This window comes from Nicotiana tabacum, chromosome 13, assembly GCF_000715075.1.
Source record: "Nicotiana tabacum cultivar K326 chromosome 13, ASM71507v2, whole genome shotgun sequence".
Lineage (NCBI taxonomy): Eukaryota > Viridiplantae > Streptophyta > Magnoliopsida > Solanales > Solanaceae > Nicotiana > Nicotiana tabacum.
Window position 1 is genome coordinate 43,864,989 of NC_134092.1, and position 16,870 is coordinate 43,881,858.

General features: G+C 37.9%; 1 protein-coding gene across 1 annotated transcript; it reads left to right on the forward strand.

The window, feature by feature from the left end:
* The first annotated feature begins 3,758 nt into the window (after positions 1 to 3,758).
* Positions 3,759 to 6,346, forward strand: LOC107772772 (growth-regulating factor 3-like). Its single transcript, XM_016592247.2, has 4 exons — positions 3,759 to 4,051; positions 4,168 to 4,579; positions 5,224 to 5,615; positions 5,762 to 6,346. Exons 1-4 carry the CDS (start codon positions 3,886 to 3,888, stop codon positions 5,767 to 5,769), a joined length of 978 nt encoding a protein of 325 aa, XP_016447733.1. The 5' UTR covers positions 3,759 to 3,885; the 3' UTR covers positions 5,770 to 6,346.
* The last annotated feature ends 10,524 nt before the right edge of the window (positions 6,347 to 16,870 follow it).

The window sequence follows — 16,870 nt, forward strand, 5'->3', positions numbered from 1 at the left end:
ACAACTCATGTATCAATAATAAAATTATCATATTTTTCCCGGCACCTCATGCCCATATTATTTTCATAACTGCACGGACAACTCACGTACCAAAATATCAATATATATAAGATCCACAGGATCAATTTATTTTCAATAAAGTAAGGTTAAAATCTTTAAATCAAGTAAGAAATCAACAAAGGAATGAATTTATTTTAGAAATTATTTGGGTGAAGAAAATAACATTTCAATTAAAATGAAACATCATATAAACTAATGATTTGGATATAAATTTTATTAACTTAAAACTAACTAGAATTTTTCTTTTATTTAAAACAACTCAATCATCAAAAACAAGTACAACCCAAAAATACAAATCCTCAAAGTCTCGTACGAAAAAGTCAAGGCAACACAATACATCAAGAAATACAAAACACTTAATATTTAAGTGAAATAATACATCACAGAAAACACAAGAATTTACAAATTATGGAAAAACAAAATAACCAAAGGCAAGTGTAACCATAGAGAAACATCAACAAAAGGGTACTCCCGAGGTACCGCCTCGTAGTCCCAAATCATAAATAAATTCACAATCTTTCATTTCCTTATATCACCGCAGGAGCCTTCACATTAAATTTTAAAGAAATTATTATTTTTTGGAAATAACATCCCGCTTTTTAGCCAACCTTATCACACTGCATGACTTCTAGTAGTTTCCCTACTAGCCACGCGTTTCAAGCCATCCTTATCTCACCGCATGCGTTTCAACACCTTGACCTTATATCATCACATGACTTCTAGTAGTTCCCCTACTAGCCACGCGTTTCAAGTCACCCTTATTTCACCGCATGCGTATCAATATCACAATATTTCACAAATCGCACCTTAAGTGCCCAAATAACACAGCATAATACAATTTGCACCTCAAGTGCCCAAATCTTACAACATGTCACAAATTGCACATCAAATGCTCAAATATTACAACATATCACAAATTGTACATCAAGTGCTCAAATATTACAACTTGCCACAGAAATCAACAACACATTATTTTTCCACAATAAGGAGCCACGGCTCGATCATAATGTGCACAACATCTTAACAAAATGTTCGGGAGTGAACAACTCAACCGAATAATATTTCACAATTTGGCACTTTGCCTCAAAATGATTTACGGCCTTTATAATTCAATACCAAATTTTCAACAACGTGAACTGAAAAGTAATTCATCTTATTAACTAAAATTTTCAATTACACAATTTCCACATAAGACTCAATACCTAAGGGGTAATTCCCCCATTCGATGTTAGGCAAGATACTTACCTTTTTGAAGTTAGGCCGATATTCCAAAATCGTCTTCTTGCTTGAATTGACCTCCAGACACCTCAAATCTACAAAATAACTTCAATTTAGTAAATACTAATTATAGAAATTAATTCTATATGAAAATACTAATTTTCCAATAAAATCTGAAATTTAACTCAAAAATCGTCTGTGGGGCCCACGTCTCGGAATCTGACGAAACTTACAAAATCCGACAACCCATTCAATTACGAGTCCACCCATACCAAATTTATCAAATTCCGATATCGGATTGACTTTCAAATCTTCATTTTACATTTTTGGAAGATTTTACAAAAATCTAATTTTTCTTCCGTAAATTCACGGATTCATGATGTAAATGAGTATGGAATCATGAAATATAATCAATATAGGATAAAGAACACTAACCCCAATGTTTACTCGTAAAAATCGCCCAAACCGAGCTATTTACGGTATCTTTAAACATCCTAGCGTCAGGGCTAGCTCCCCACGCCTCCCTGGGCGTTGACGACGACAGAAAATTGTTCCTGACACAGAAGTGGGCATAACTTTCTCATATGGTGTCCGAATTCAACGATTCTTTTTGCTATGGCTCCAAAATTTCAATAAGGATCTAATACTTCAATCAAAACTGAATTTAGAGCTCATTTGGTTAGTGTGATACCACGTATTCTTGAAGAATCGATGTCGCAATATCCTAGGTTCGATGCCGAAACATAGCAAATCAAGTCCGATTGACCTCAAATTTTGTACACAAGTCATAATACATCATATGAAGCTATTCAAGACTTCAAATAGTAGAAAGGAGAGTAATAACTCAAATTGACATGTCGGGTCGTTGCATTTTTAAAAACTGCTTCTAAGTGTGTTTTTTTAGAAATATGCTTTTGGAGAGAAACTACTTTATCTGGTTCTCAAAAACTGTTTCTGTTTCTCTTCAAAAATACTTTTTTTCTCCTAAAATAAATTAATTTTTGAAAAAAAATAATTTTGATCAAAAATATACTTTTGGTAAAAAACAATCACTTTTGACCTCAAAAATAATTTGGCGGCTATAAGACTAGTAAAATTTAAATGCATAAACGTATCAGTAAATTAAGCAGTAAAAGTAAAAAAAAAAAAAAAAACGGTACAATCTTCTCGCGATCCATCCACCAGAGGATTGAGCAGTAGGTATCAGAAAAGCACACCAACTCTTAGAAGCTAAGGCAGGAAAAAGCATATAATAATGATTTTATGACTTGTTTAAAGGCCTTTCTTACAGAGCCTGGCTTTTTCACAGAGCCTTTAGTTTATGGATTTCCGTATAGTTGTCAGAGACAAGAGCTGTCACAAAGACAGAATAGTTGCAGCAGCATAGCATATACATACAACAGAGAGCCCTCAGTCATTATATTTGCACAGAAGTATACTCTCTAGAGGCTCTGTATCTATTGTGTGTGTCAGTGTGTGTGAATTAGTGAAAGAGAAAAGAAGAGGTAGCAGTAATATATTATGGTCTGAACCATTAGTTTTACCCATGTATAGAAGATTCTGCAACCAAATGGTGTCTAAAAAAAGTAAAATACATTTTAAATGCTCCAAATACACAGATAATTTTTTTTTTAAAAATGATGCCAATTTACATTATCAAATCATGATTTATAAATAATTATATCTAACTGTTCAATATAAAATTACAATTAAAAAAGTAAGACAGGCGAATTATTACTTAAGCTGTCCCAATTTATATAGTGCACTATGACTAGGCAATTAGTTCAAGAAGAGACTTTTTCTAATTTATGTTTTAAAATAAGTTATAGATATTTGTATAGTTATAAATTTTTTTATTAAATATAGTATAAAAAGTTTAAAATTAAATTATTATAAAATATAAAAATATATTATTCTTTTTAATAAACTAAAACAAAAAATATATCACATAAATTAGGACATAATAAATACGATATATTGAAATATATTGCGTAATAAGATAAAAATTCATTGCACTAATATTATATACAAATTAAAAATCTGTTTGACCAAACTTTTTTTTTTGTCAAAATTGCTTTTGGCAAAAAATTAAAATGTTTGGCCAAACTTTTAGAAAGAAAAAGGTGCTTTTGAGAGAAGCAAAAGCAGATTTTGAAAAAAAAAATATTTTTGATGAGAAGCAAAAGCAGATTTTGAAAAGCAAAAAAATGTAGTTTCTCTCCAAAAGTACTTTTCTGATAAACACTTTTGAAAAAAATATACTTAAAAACAGTTTTCAAAAGCTTGACCAAACACTAATTACTGTACAAAAGTATTTTTAAAATTAATTTGTCAAACATAAATCGATTATCACCAAAATAAGTAAATTTTAGAAGCAAACATGTTATAAATCTTTTAGTAAAAGTGATTATCCGTAACAGTGAAAAGTGTGGAGTAAAATTCGAACTCTTTCACCTACTATTTCTACCCCAAAGAGCCCTTTCATTGTTGGATTCTTCTCAAACACTCTCTCTCTAGAGTTGGCTCTTTTTACTTATCAGGATTACCTTGCCTTCTTCCTCTACCGGTTTGTGTGAAGTCTTAGAAGAGTACTTTCTGTAGTGAAAAATGAGTAGAGCAAGAAGTGGATATCCATTTACAGCAACTCAGTGGCAAGAACTTGAGCATCAAGCTCTTATTTACAAGTACATGGCCTCTGGAATGCCTGTCCCTCCTGATCTTCTCTACACCATCCGAAGGAGCTTAGACTCTTCAAACCACCAACCCCAACACAGTACACTACTCTATTCCCCCTTTTCTTTCTCTATTTTATGCATAAATATGTACAAATATTGATATTTTGATGATGTATAGTTTTTTATATTTGAATAGTATTGTATATATTTTCAGTTGGATGGAACTGTTTTCAGTTGGGATTTGGGAAGAAAATAGATCCAGAGCCAGGGAGGTGTAGAAGAACAGATGGGAAGAAATGGAGGTGTTCAAAAGAAGCCTATGCAGATTCCAAGTACTGTGAGAGACACATGCACAGAGGCAGAAACCGTTCAAGAAAGCCTGTGGAAGTTATGACAACAAGAACTACTAATACTAATACTACACCCCCAACAGCAATTACCATTTCATCAATCAAGAAGAACTCAAACAACTATTCTCCATCTACCCCCGCTTCTTTCTCTTATTCATCTGAACCCCAACATTCTTTTCTCTATCCACATTCTTCTTCCTCTAGACCCCCTGGCAATATTGGTTTGTCATCTCAAGACCAGACCAAGTTCCTCTTTGATTCTGGTGCTTATTCCAGGTTTGTATCTTGAATAACATACTCCACTTCTTTCATTTCATTTTATACTGTGGTATTTCACTAGATAGGAGGTTTTAAAAAGTGATTTTTCACACATACTAAAAAATATCTTTACAATTTATGATATTAAACATATCAGTGACATCAATATATATATGATTATAAATAACATTTACTTCCTCCGTTTCCATTTAGATGAGTTAGTTTGACTCAGCACGAAGTTCCGTTTCAATTTGAAACTTGTGGTTTTAAAAACTTTAGGGATAAAAGTTTTGTGAGACCATGACATTTTTATGGTTATAAATGCTTCTCATTAAGGATAAAATGAGCATTTAAAGTTGAATTATTTTCAAATTTAGAAATATGTCATTTATTTTTAATCAGACTAAAACGAAAGGTATCTATCTAATTTGAAAAGGAGGGAGCAGTAAAATGAAACGTTCAAAATTGAAGAACTTCCTAAAAAGTGTTTTTTTAAACAGGTTGAAAAAGAGTCAATAGTATAAAATAAGCCGGAAAGTAATTGTAGAGTGTTGAGTCGCGTCCTACAGAAAAACATTCATTTTTATTGTTGTACCAACTAGATTGGAATTGATATAGCAACTGATTGATTGATTATTGATATTTTTGGGTGTAATATATAGAAGTGCATCTGGTTCTACTTCAATAGATGATAATAGTTGGGAACTGGCACCATTGACAATGGGTTCACCACTTGGCCATTCGAAACAGAGGACTTATTCAGTTTCACAAACTGGTGAGTCTTACTTACAACTGCAAAGCTTCAACGAATCCTCAAGACAACAACAACAAAGACAAGATCAGTACAACTATTATGCACTGGGAAATGATGTCAAGGCTGATCTGCATATGAAAATAGACACAGAAGATCATCAGCAACCCAAGAAAGTAATGCACCACTTCTTTGATGAACTGCCACCTGATCAACACAACAAAGACTCGTGGCTTGATTCCAAAACCCACCTCTCAATTTCAGTACCAGATTCTTCACGTGACTTCTTCATCACCCATAATGGTAAGTATAAATATCTTTTTCACAATAAAGTAGCCTAGCGAAATAAGAATTCTTTTTATTTGCTTGCATTATTTTTTCTTCAGCATTTACATGCTTATGGCAAAAGAATTCTGCTTTGACCATTAAAGTTGCACTTTGTTTTGCAGGGAAATAAATTTTGTGGAGCATAGGCCAAAGTAGTACTTGAATGCTGGTGGGGCGGTGCTTTCCATCTAAGCATTCTGTATGCGTGTGTACTGTGTTCTTAAACTGTTTTTCTTTTTCCTTCTTTTTTGTCCCTGGGACAAGAGCTATGATATGTGATATTGTGATTTCAAATTCTGTGGCGAACAATATTTGGAGTAGAAAAACAGTAAAAAAAAAAAAAAATTTTACTATCCACTAATTTTCAAGTCGTGCACCAATTGGCCCTTGATAATTTCTTGTTTTTATTTTTTATTTTTCTTGTTTATGTAAGAGTGTGGGGCTTGTAGTCAGCATTAGAAGTACGTAGTGTTCTGGCTAACTGAGCAATCACATGTATTTGGCTGTCTGCATTGTATTCTTACACTGTTAGCACTATTTCGTTTTATTGTTTGAATGGCTGAGCCAGGTATCTGGAGTTTTGCCACATGTTGGTACGTTCTATTCATTAGGATGACATATTGAATATTGGCTTTTTTTGGTAGTTGCTTTCAGTGACTACTTTAAGTTATTGCTTACTATTGAATTAATGGACCCAGTTGATATTTTGGATTTTTTATAACCTTTTTGCTATGGTTTTCATAACATAAAGCCTGATTACACCTTTGGCTTCCTTCTTTTTACTCGTGTGCAATCTTTGGAAAGCGTAAGTTATAATATGTGGTCCTCTCTGGATTATATCCTCATGTGAATACTTCTGTTTGATGCACATGCAAATGTTTCTGGGTGGAAAGAATCTCAAATTAAGGTACTTACTATATAAGTTTGTCTAATGGACAAAATGTTATGTTCACCCCTAAGAAAGATTTAACGTTGAAGGAAGCTTTAGCCTTGATCTATTGTTGGGTTCAAACGTACACTCAAGTATACGCGGTCGACAAGTAATAAAGTGATGATAAGAAAGTATCGTTCCCACGAGAATTTATGATCAATTATTTTTCAATCTAAGCTATTTATATATTTAATGCTCAAGTGAGTGTGAAGAAGATAATTGTGATTTTTATACTAAATTACTATAAACTAATAAGCAAGCAAGAAAATAAGATTGCAAGTAAAGCAAACAAACACTTAGGAAGAATTCAATGAGATAAGGATATTACTAGGTTATGGGATTGACGTCTCTCCTATTGCGTTTTTCAGGTTGATGAAATCACTTGACTTGTCTAATTTGTTGATTAGCAGGGTTTATTATGCTCGCGAAGTTCTTTCGATGTTTTGCTCGCCTATTCAAGCCAACATAAGACTATATGTCTATAGAATCAAGCTTGACAAGAATGCATGTATATTTCCTACAAAAATAACCAAGGCAACTAGAATATATCTATCCTAATCACCAATCTATTCTCCGATGCCCAGATTCAAGAACTTACTCTATTCAATCCTATATGCAATCTATAGTTCCCACTTCCGAGTTCAACTATAAATTCGTAGATATTACTCTATTGTTAGCTACCCAATAGAATAATTAAGTGCAAGATTAAATAAATAAATTAATATGATAAATCAAGCAAAACAATCAACCATCAAATTATAATAGTCAAGAACGACCCACAACCCCAGAATAATGAGGTTCTTAGCCACTCATGTTCATAACAATAATAAAAATATCGTTTATAAATATAAAAGCTGTGAATACTAGATGAAGGATGGAAGAATCAATGAATTTCGTGCTCCTGAATGTTTCGTAGTTGTGTTTCTGTCTCAAAGTGACGTTCCCCCCTCCAAAATAGGCTTGGTTTTGCTTTTATACGAGCTTGGGGCGTCTTGGGTCGAAATAACCAAGTCCCGGGCGAAATAGGACAACTTTACGTCACCAACGCCCAGGGTAGTGTGGGGCGCTGGAAATTTTGTGCTTCTGGAAACTGCGCCACAGGTAGCGCCCCACGCTACCTGTGGCGCTACTTTGTGGCTTTTTCTTATTTCTTTCCCTTTTCGCTTCAATACACGCACCTTCATTCCAAATTACCTCCGGATTATTCCTACACATAAAAATACCACTAATTAGAACAAAGCATTATATTACACATCCGAAATCTATGAAACATGAGTAAAATGTGAGGCAATATGCACATAAATATACATACTTTAAGCCGAATATCAATACCCCACACTTAAACTCTTGCTCGCACTCGAGCAATGGAACTATAAACTACACCCCAACAATGTACATCTCTACTAGGGAGAAGCAATTAAATTTTTCAATCATACACTCTACCTTTGACTATAATCTATACAGGCAATCAAGCATGAACATACGAAATTCACATTCTTCCCGTTTTAAGCATGCCCAAGTATACAAAATGCAACTCAACCAATTCAAACAACCTATCTACAACCACCCTACCTCAAGAGCCGACTCATTACCACTAAGCACCCTCAACTCGCACACTCACCCAACAAGAGAAGTTTACAACATTACCAATCATTCATGAGATCATGTTCCCTCACAAACAAACAAGAGAGTGAATATAGAAATAGTCCACACATTCAAATATGATTTTGAACATAAATTAAGGACATCACACAATTGAACAAAAGTCGCTCACTCTCACAAAGAATTTCATGTGCATCCCGTTGTTGTACCATAAGCTTGCCCGTAGTGTACATCTCTACTAATCTAAGCTAGCTAAGTCTAGGATCAATTTGGGCTTTATGGGTTGTAATGTAGGCTAAAGGAATGGGTAGGATACATTTAGGAATAATGACTAACCCTCCTAAGCACTTTAGTACACTACACTCAAGAATTGAACACGTATTCTTCTCAATCAATTGACTCGCCACAAACCATACAAAACATAGTCCTTTCTTCAATTAAACACTTCTATATCCCAACTAGCATGAATTAGTAAGATTAGGAGATGTGTGTTTTTCTTCTTTTTGACTATCAACATTATTTGTCTATTTTTTTCTCTTTTTTTTTTCTACAGAGACTGCATACATTAAGGTTCATCGGCTAGTGATATTTTTCACAACTTTAGTGCACCTTATGGGCCCTTCCATAGTTCTACTCGAAAGCTACTTCCCAAATCTCTCACCTTACTTCTTTTAGCGCCAAAGTGCCTTCGGATGTAAAGGTTCAACAGGCTCAAATTAAGAACAAAATAGGGATACGACTTGTAGTGTGGGTGCCAGAGAAAAGGTCTATAGGCTTAAAGGGGCTAGCAACGAGAAAAATTTATTTTGTAAGTGACAAGCACATCTATGATCAAGCAAGAAACGCTTACGTCATCTCCTAGACTAGTACAACTTAATGATTTCGCTTCGATTAACACATGGGGAAAGTTCTAGACTACACAGGATAGCACGAGATAACACAAATCATTACGCACATATTGCACATGACTCAATCAAGACGGTTCTGTTCAACTTTCAAGTCAAACAAGCACATATATTTGAAATTTTTTAAAGCAATAATGCACTATGTGACATACAAGTCAAACAACTGAGAAAATAACATCACAAAGTAGGCTATTTATTTCACACAGGCATCACATTTCAAATCAAATATAACAGGAAGACAGAGCGCATGCCATAGCCTAATGTGCCAGCACTAAACATGTCAACAGACATCTCAGAGCAACTCAGTTTTCTTCCTATCCTACTCCAAAAAAACAAAATACCCGGTTCAAGCTACACTCTTGGAAAAGAACCGGCGCCCAAATAAAAACCAAGGGATACTACCTAACTATCCAAAAAATAAATAAATTTTTTTGGTGTTTTTAATCGGACTTTAATCCCTCAAGAAAACTGTTCAAAAGATCTATCGTCGGGAAAAGTACGAGCTTTTTCTGATTTTTTTTCTATTTTTATTTTTTTAAATTCTACTACTCTAAACTAGACTACTTCTAACTATGGGTTCTAAAATAAAACTAATAAAATAAAAAAAATAGTTTTATACAATTACAAGTCAGAAAGTAATTCCCCCGCCCCACACTTATGATATGCATAGTCCTCGATGCATGATCACATAAGAAAATATTAAAACAAGGATGAGAAATACTCCCTGAGACCCTCTAGGTACTAGCTAACACATGATCCTCAATATTAAGAGTCGGGATGACCCCATACTTAATCTCAACATGCTCCTCGGCTTCAAATTCGAGTATTCAAACTTCCCTAATCTGCAAAAATAAAAACAAACAAAACACAACACTATAAAAAATAAAAAAAATAAAAAAATAAAATACATGCTGCATAAGCGTAGCATGAGTACACCACAACGGTACCCAGTAAGTGCCAAGCCTAACCTCGGTAGAGTAGTGACGGGGTCAGGTCAGAGCCCTATTGGAATAAATAAGAAAAACTACACAAGTGTATGGCAGTGTAGTAACGATAGCAATGAAATTGGAACAATAAATAACATATCAAGGTTAGCTACACGGAACAAAAGCAAATAATGCAACACGGAGAAAACAAGGATAGATATGCTTTTGAACAAAACAACCAAAGACGAGTGAAGCAATATAGAAATACCAATAAGAGTCACTACCAAGGTACCACCTCGTAGTCTCAAATTAAAAGTATAATTCACAATCTTTCCTTATATCACCACGGGAGCCTTGCATTTAGTTTTGAAAATTATTTTCCCGAAATAACATCCCGCGTTTTAGCCCACCTTATTACACCGCATGACTTCTAGTAGTTCCCTTACTAGCCACGCATATCAAGCCCACCTTATCTCACCGCATGCGTTTCAACCCCAAAACTTTATACCACCGCATACGTATCAATATCACAACGTATCACAAATCGCACCTCAAGTGCCCAATATCACAACTTGCCAAAGAATCAACAATAACAATGTTTTCACAATAAAGAGCCCATGGATCAACCACAATGTACATAAGAGTCTCAACAATAACAACCATAAGTGAATAACTCAACAGAATAATATTTCACAACTTAACACTTTGCCTCAACGTGAATCACAACCTTTATAACTCAATGCCGGTTTCATCAACAAGATATTCCAAGAAAGACAACTTCAAGTAAATAATTCAAGGTTAAATAATGAATAAGGAATATAGGAAGCAACAACAACTTCAATTAAACATGTAGGGCAATTAACAAATAAGAGATAAGACAAGTAGAGCATATGAAGATAGACTAGAAATGATGACTATAACATGTAAAGGTAACTCAATTAAGGCATGGAAGGAATCTACATAGCTAAAACCGGTAAATTTCAACATTTAGCCCGTGCACACATTCGTCACCTTGCGTACACGGCTTTCACATATCACAGTTATCACAAACAACACCAATCCTAAGGGGTAATTCACCCACACAAAGGTTAGGCAAGACACTTACCTCAAAACACGCTACTCAATCCACTAGTAGGCCTTTCCCTCGATTATCCAACTCTAAACGACTCGAATCTATCCAAAAAAACTTCATACTATAAATATACACTATAGGAAACTATTTCGAACAATAAAATTACAACCTTTGCAAAGAAATAAAAAGTCAACTTAAAAAGGTCAACCTTGGCCCGCATCTCGAAAACTGACCAAAATTATAAAATCCGAACACCCATTCGATAACGAGTCCAAACATACAAGAATTACTCAAATCCGACCACAAATCGCCTTCTCAATCCCCATATTTTAGCCAAAGACGTTTTCACAACTTTTTCCAAATTTTTCCAATCAAATCACTAACTAAATGATGAAATTAATAATAGATTAGTGTAATTTAATCAAAAGCCAGTTAGGATTTCTTATCCTAATATTTCCCTTGAAAATCTCCCGAATAATCGTCACAAATCGAGCTCTCTAGGTCCAAAAATGGATTATTAAATGAAACCCCCGACATTGGTCTTTTTCTGCCTAGTGATTCCGCATCTGCGGTCACTCAGTCGCACCTATGCAAAAATCATTACAGGTGCGGTTCTAACTTAAGTCCAAAAGACTCCTACCTGCGGACCCCTTATCGCTTCTGCGGACACTGTCTACTTATGCGATCCAAGGCCTTCCTGGCCATCTCCGATTCTGCGATCCATTCCTCGCATTGGCGAGTCCGCTTCTGCGGAACATGGACCGCACTTGCGGTCCCAGCTGGACCTAGAAAAATATGCTTCTGCGGCTTGAGGGGCGCCCCTGCGGCCCAAAATGCGCAGGTACGATTGCACCAGAAGCAACAATGCTTCCGCAATCTCACAAGTCCAAACTTGTCCCGGATTCGATCTGAATCACACCCGGGCCCCCCGGGACCCCATCTGAATATACCAAAAAGTTCAAAAATACCTAACAAGCCTACTCGAGGACAAATATCACATAAAACAACATAAATTCTACGAATCGTAACCCCAATTCAAGTCTATGAAACTATGAACTTTTGAATTCCGAAACCAATGCCGATTCATACCAAAAAAACTCCGATTGACTTCAAATTTTGCACACAAGTCATTAATGACATGACAGACCTATTCCAATTTTCGGAATTGAAATCTGACCCCGATATCAATAAACTCAACTCCTGGTCAAAATTCCCAAAATTCTAAACTTTCAACTTTTCAACTTTCGCCGAGTCACGCCGAAACTACCTACGGACCTCCAAATCAATATCCGAACATGCTCCTAAGACAAAAATCACCATATGAAGCTATTCGAACCATCCAAACTGCATTCCAAGGTTGTCTACACAAAAGTCAAACTACGGTCAACTTTTTAACTTAAAGCTCCAACCTAGAGACTATATGCCCTATTCCACTACGAAACTCCCCCGAAACCAAAGCCAAACACCCCGGCAAGTCCCACAACCACAATATAACATAAAGGAGTAAATAAATTGGGGATCGATGCTACAATACTCAAAAAACCCAGCCTGGTCGTTACATCCTCCCCACCTTAAATCAAACGTTCATCCTCGAACGAGTATAGAGACATACCTGAAGTGGTGAAACGATGAGGGTAACAACTACACATATCATGCTCGGTCTACCAAGTAGCCTCCTCGACTAGTTGACCCGTCCACTGAACCTTCACTTAAGCAATGTTCTTCGACCTAAAATTTCAGACCTGTTTGTCCAAAATGGCCACCGGCTCCTCAACATAAGATAAATCCTTATCCAACTGGACTGAGCTGAAATCCACCACATGAGACGGATCACCGTGATACTTCTAGAGTATAGAAACATGGAACACTGGATGAACTGCAGCTAGACTAGGTGGTAGTGCAAGATTGTAGGCCACCTCTCCAATTCTCTCAAGAATCTCAAAAGGTCTGACATACCTAGGGCTAAACTTGCCCTTCTTTTCGAACCTCACCCTTCATGGGCAAAACCCAGATCAAGACCCGCTCCCCAACCATGAATGCAATATTGCGAACCTTCCGATCCGTATAACTCTTCTATCTAGATTGGGCCGTGCGAAGCCGATCTTGAATCAATTTAACCTTTTCCAAAGCATCCTAAACCAAGTCTGTCCCAATAGCCTAGCCTCACCCGGCTTAAACCATCACACCGGGGACCGACACCACCTCCCATACAAGGCCTCATACGGAACCATCTGAATGCTCGACTGGTAGATGTTGTTGTAAGAAAACTACGAAAACGGCAAGAACTGATCCCAAGAATCCCCAAACACCATCACATATGCACAGAGCATATCCTCTAATATCTAAATAGTGCGCTCGGACCGTTTGTCCGTCTTAGGGTGAAATGCTATACTCAACTCAACCCGTGTGCCTAACTCACGTTGTACGACCTTCCAGAACCTTGACGTAAACTGCATACCCCGGTCAGAGATGATAGATACCGGCATGTCATGAAGTCTGACGATCTCGCGAATATAGACCCGAGCCAGCTGCTTTGAAGAATAATTAGTCACCACTGGAATGAAATGAGATGACTTGGTCAACCTATCCACAATCACCCATACTGCATTGAACTTCCTCTGAGTTCGTGGGATCCCAACAACAAAATCCATAGTAAGCTGCTCCCAGTTCCACTCTGGAATCTCTAGCCTATGAAGCAATCCACCTGGCCGCTGATGCTCATACTTCACCTCCTGATAATTTAGGCACTGAGCTACATACTCCACTATGTCTTTCTTTATCCTACTCCACCAATAGTGCTGCCTCAAGGCCTGATACATCTTAGCGACACCCGGATGAATGGAGTATCGCGAATTGTGGGCCTCTTGAAGAATCAACTCATGAAAAGCATCTACATTGGGCACACATAGCCAGCCTTGTATCCGTAACACACCGTCATCCCCAATAGTTCTCCTTAGCATCGTCGTGCTGAACCGTGTCCTTGATAACAAGAAGATGGGAGTCGTCATACTGACACTCTCTGATACGATCATGTAGAGAAGACCGAGAAACCATACATGCCAAAACTCGACTTGACTCCGAAATATCCAATATTACAAACTGGTTGGCCAAGGCCTGAACATCCAATGCTAATGGCCTCTCTACTGCCGGTAGATATGCTAAAATGCCCAAGCTCTCTGCCTTATGACTCAAGGCATCAACCACCACATTGGCTTTCTCAGGATGATATAGAATGGTGATATCATAGTCCTTAAGCAACTCTAACCATCTCTGCTGACGCAAGTTAAAATCCTTCTATTTGAACAGATGGTGTAGAGTCAGGTGGTCGGTATAGACCTCACAAGGGACACCGCACAAATAGTGCTGCCAGATCTTCAAGGCATGAACAATAGCTGCTAACTCAAGATCATGGACAAGATAGTTCTTCTCAAGCACCTTCAGCTGTCTAGATGCGTAGGCAATCACCCTACCATCTTGCATCAACACCGCGTCGATGCCAACTCGCAATGCATCACAGTACACAGTGTAAGACCCCTAACCCGTAGGTAACACCAACACTGGGGCTATAGTCAAAGTAGTCTTAAGCTTTTGAAAGCTCTCCTCACACTCCTCGGTCCACCTGAACGGAGCACCCTTCTGGGTCAATCTGGCCATAGGTGCAGCAATAGATGAGAAACCCTCTACGAATCGACGGTAATACCCTGCCAAACCAAGAAATCTCTGGATCTCAGTAGCTAAAAACGTCCTGGGCCAACTATGCACTGCTTCAATCTTCTTCAGATCTACCTTGGTCCCCTCACTCGACACTATATGACCCAAACACTCCACTGAATCAAGCCAAAATTCATACTTTGAAAATTTTGCATACAACTTCTTTTCTCTCAAGGTCCGGAGCACTGTCCTCAGGTGCTGCTCATGATCCTCTTGGCTCCGGGAGTACACCAAGATGGCATCAATAAACACAATGATGAATGAGTCAAGATAGGACTGAAATACACTACTAATCAAGTGCATGAATGATATTAGGGCGTTGGTCATCCCAAATGACATCATAAGAAACTCGTAATGACCATACCGAGTCCTAAAGGCAGTCTTAAGAATATTCGGCTCTCGATTCTTCAACTGATAATAGCTCGACCGCAAATAAATCTTTGAGAACACTCTGGCACCCTGTAGCTGATCAAATATGCCATCAATGCGTGGAAATGGATACCTACTCTTCACTGTAACCTTGTTCAACTGACGATAATCGATACACATGCGCATAGAATTATACTTCTTCTTTACAAACATGACCTGAGCGCCCCAAGGTGTCATACTGGGCCAAATAAAGCCATTATCAAGCAACTCTTGCAACTACTCCTTTAACTCATTCAACTATGTTGGGGCCATACGATATGGTGGAATAGAAAAAGGGCTGAGTGCCTGGTAACAAATTAATACCAAAATTGATGTTCCTATCGGGCGGCATGCCCGGAAGATCCGCCGAAAATACATCTGGATAGTCCCTCACTACCGGAACTGACTCAATAGTAGGAGTATCAACACTGACATCTCTCACGAAGGCTAGATATGCCGCACATCCCTTCCCAACCATCCACTGTGCCTTGAGGAAATACACCACCCTGCTAGGAACATAATCCAAGGTACCCCTCCACTCCAACCGCAACAAACCCTGCATAGACAATGTCACTATCTTCGCGTGACAATCAAGAATAGCATGATAGGGTGAAAACCTGCCCATGCCCAAACTAATATCAAAATCTACCATACTGAGTAATAATAGATCGACTCTGGTCTCAAAACCACCAAGAACAACTAAACACGACTGATACACATGGTTAACAATAATGGAATCTCTCACAGGCGTGGACACATAGATAGGAGAACTCAAAGAAGCACGAGATATACCAAAATATGGAGCAAAGTAAGATGATAAATAGGAATAAGTGGAGCCAGGATCAAATAAGACCGATGCATCTCAGTGACAAACCAGAACAAAACCTGTGATGACTGAGTTAGATGCAACCGCCTCCGTCCTAGTAGGAAGAGCATAACATATGGCCTGGCCTCCCCCTCTAGGGCGACCTTTGCCTGCTCTACCTCCACCTCTAGCTGGCTGAGCAAGTGGAGTGGCAACTGGTGCGGTAACCACAGCCTGAGAAGTCTGGGGGCCCTGTGGAATACGTGGAGCCTGAGTTGTTTATAGAGGTGCACCCCTCATGAGTCTAGGACAGCCCCTCACCATATGACGAGTGTCACACACTCAAAACAAGCTCTTAGAGGACGTGGCTTCTTGAACTAGCTCGGGCCCGGTCAGTTGTACTGACCACTGAAAGCACCCCGTGTAGGAGGTGCACTAGATAGGGGTGGTGCATATGGGCAACCTGAGGCCCAGGAGTAGCCAAAATACCACTGAAAGCTGGAAGTGCTAAATGAATAGGACGACTGACATAGCCTCTACCATGACGGACTGCAACTAGGGCACGAGCACCACTATATTTTCCAGAATCTTGAGGATCTTGGCCTCCCTCTCCTCTCTCTCCCGGGCCTACATACCCTCTAATCTCCTAGCGACATCCACTACCTGCTGGTATGGGATATCAATCTCCAACTCTCGAGCCATGCCGAATCTAATATTGTGGTTGAGCCCCTCGATAAATCGATGGACTCGCTCTCTGACCGTGGAGACTAAAGATAGTGCATGCATGGACAACTCCCTAAACCGGACTGCGTACTCTGATATAGTCACAGTACCCTGGCGCATCTGCTAAAATTATGCTCAACATGCATCA

What these genes read in the sequence shown, in the direction of transcription:
- LOC107772772 (XM_016592247.2), top strand. Translation starts at nt 3,886, where the DNA reads ATGAGTAGAGCAAGAAGTGGATATCCATTTACAGCAACTCAGTGGCAA. An exon ending in AAACCACCAACCCCAACACA is followed by an intron (nt 4,052 to 4,167) that starts GTACACTACTCT and finishes ATATATTTTCAG; the next exon opens with TTGGATGGAACTGTTTTCAG. An exon ending in GATTCTGGTGCTTATTCCAG is followed by an intron (nt 4,580 to 5,223) that starts GTTTGTATCTTG and finishes TGTAATATATAG; the next exon opens with AAGTGCATCTGGTTCTACTT.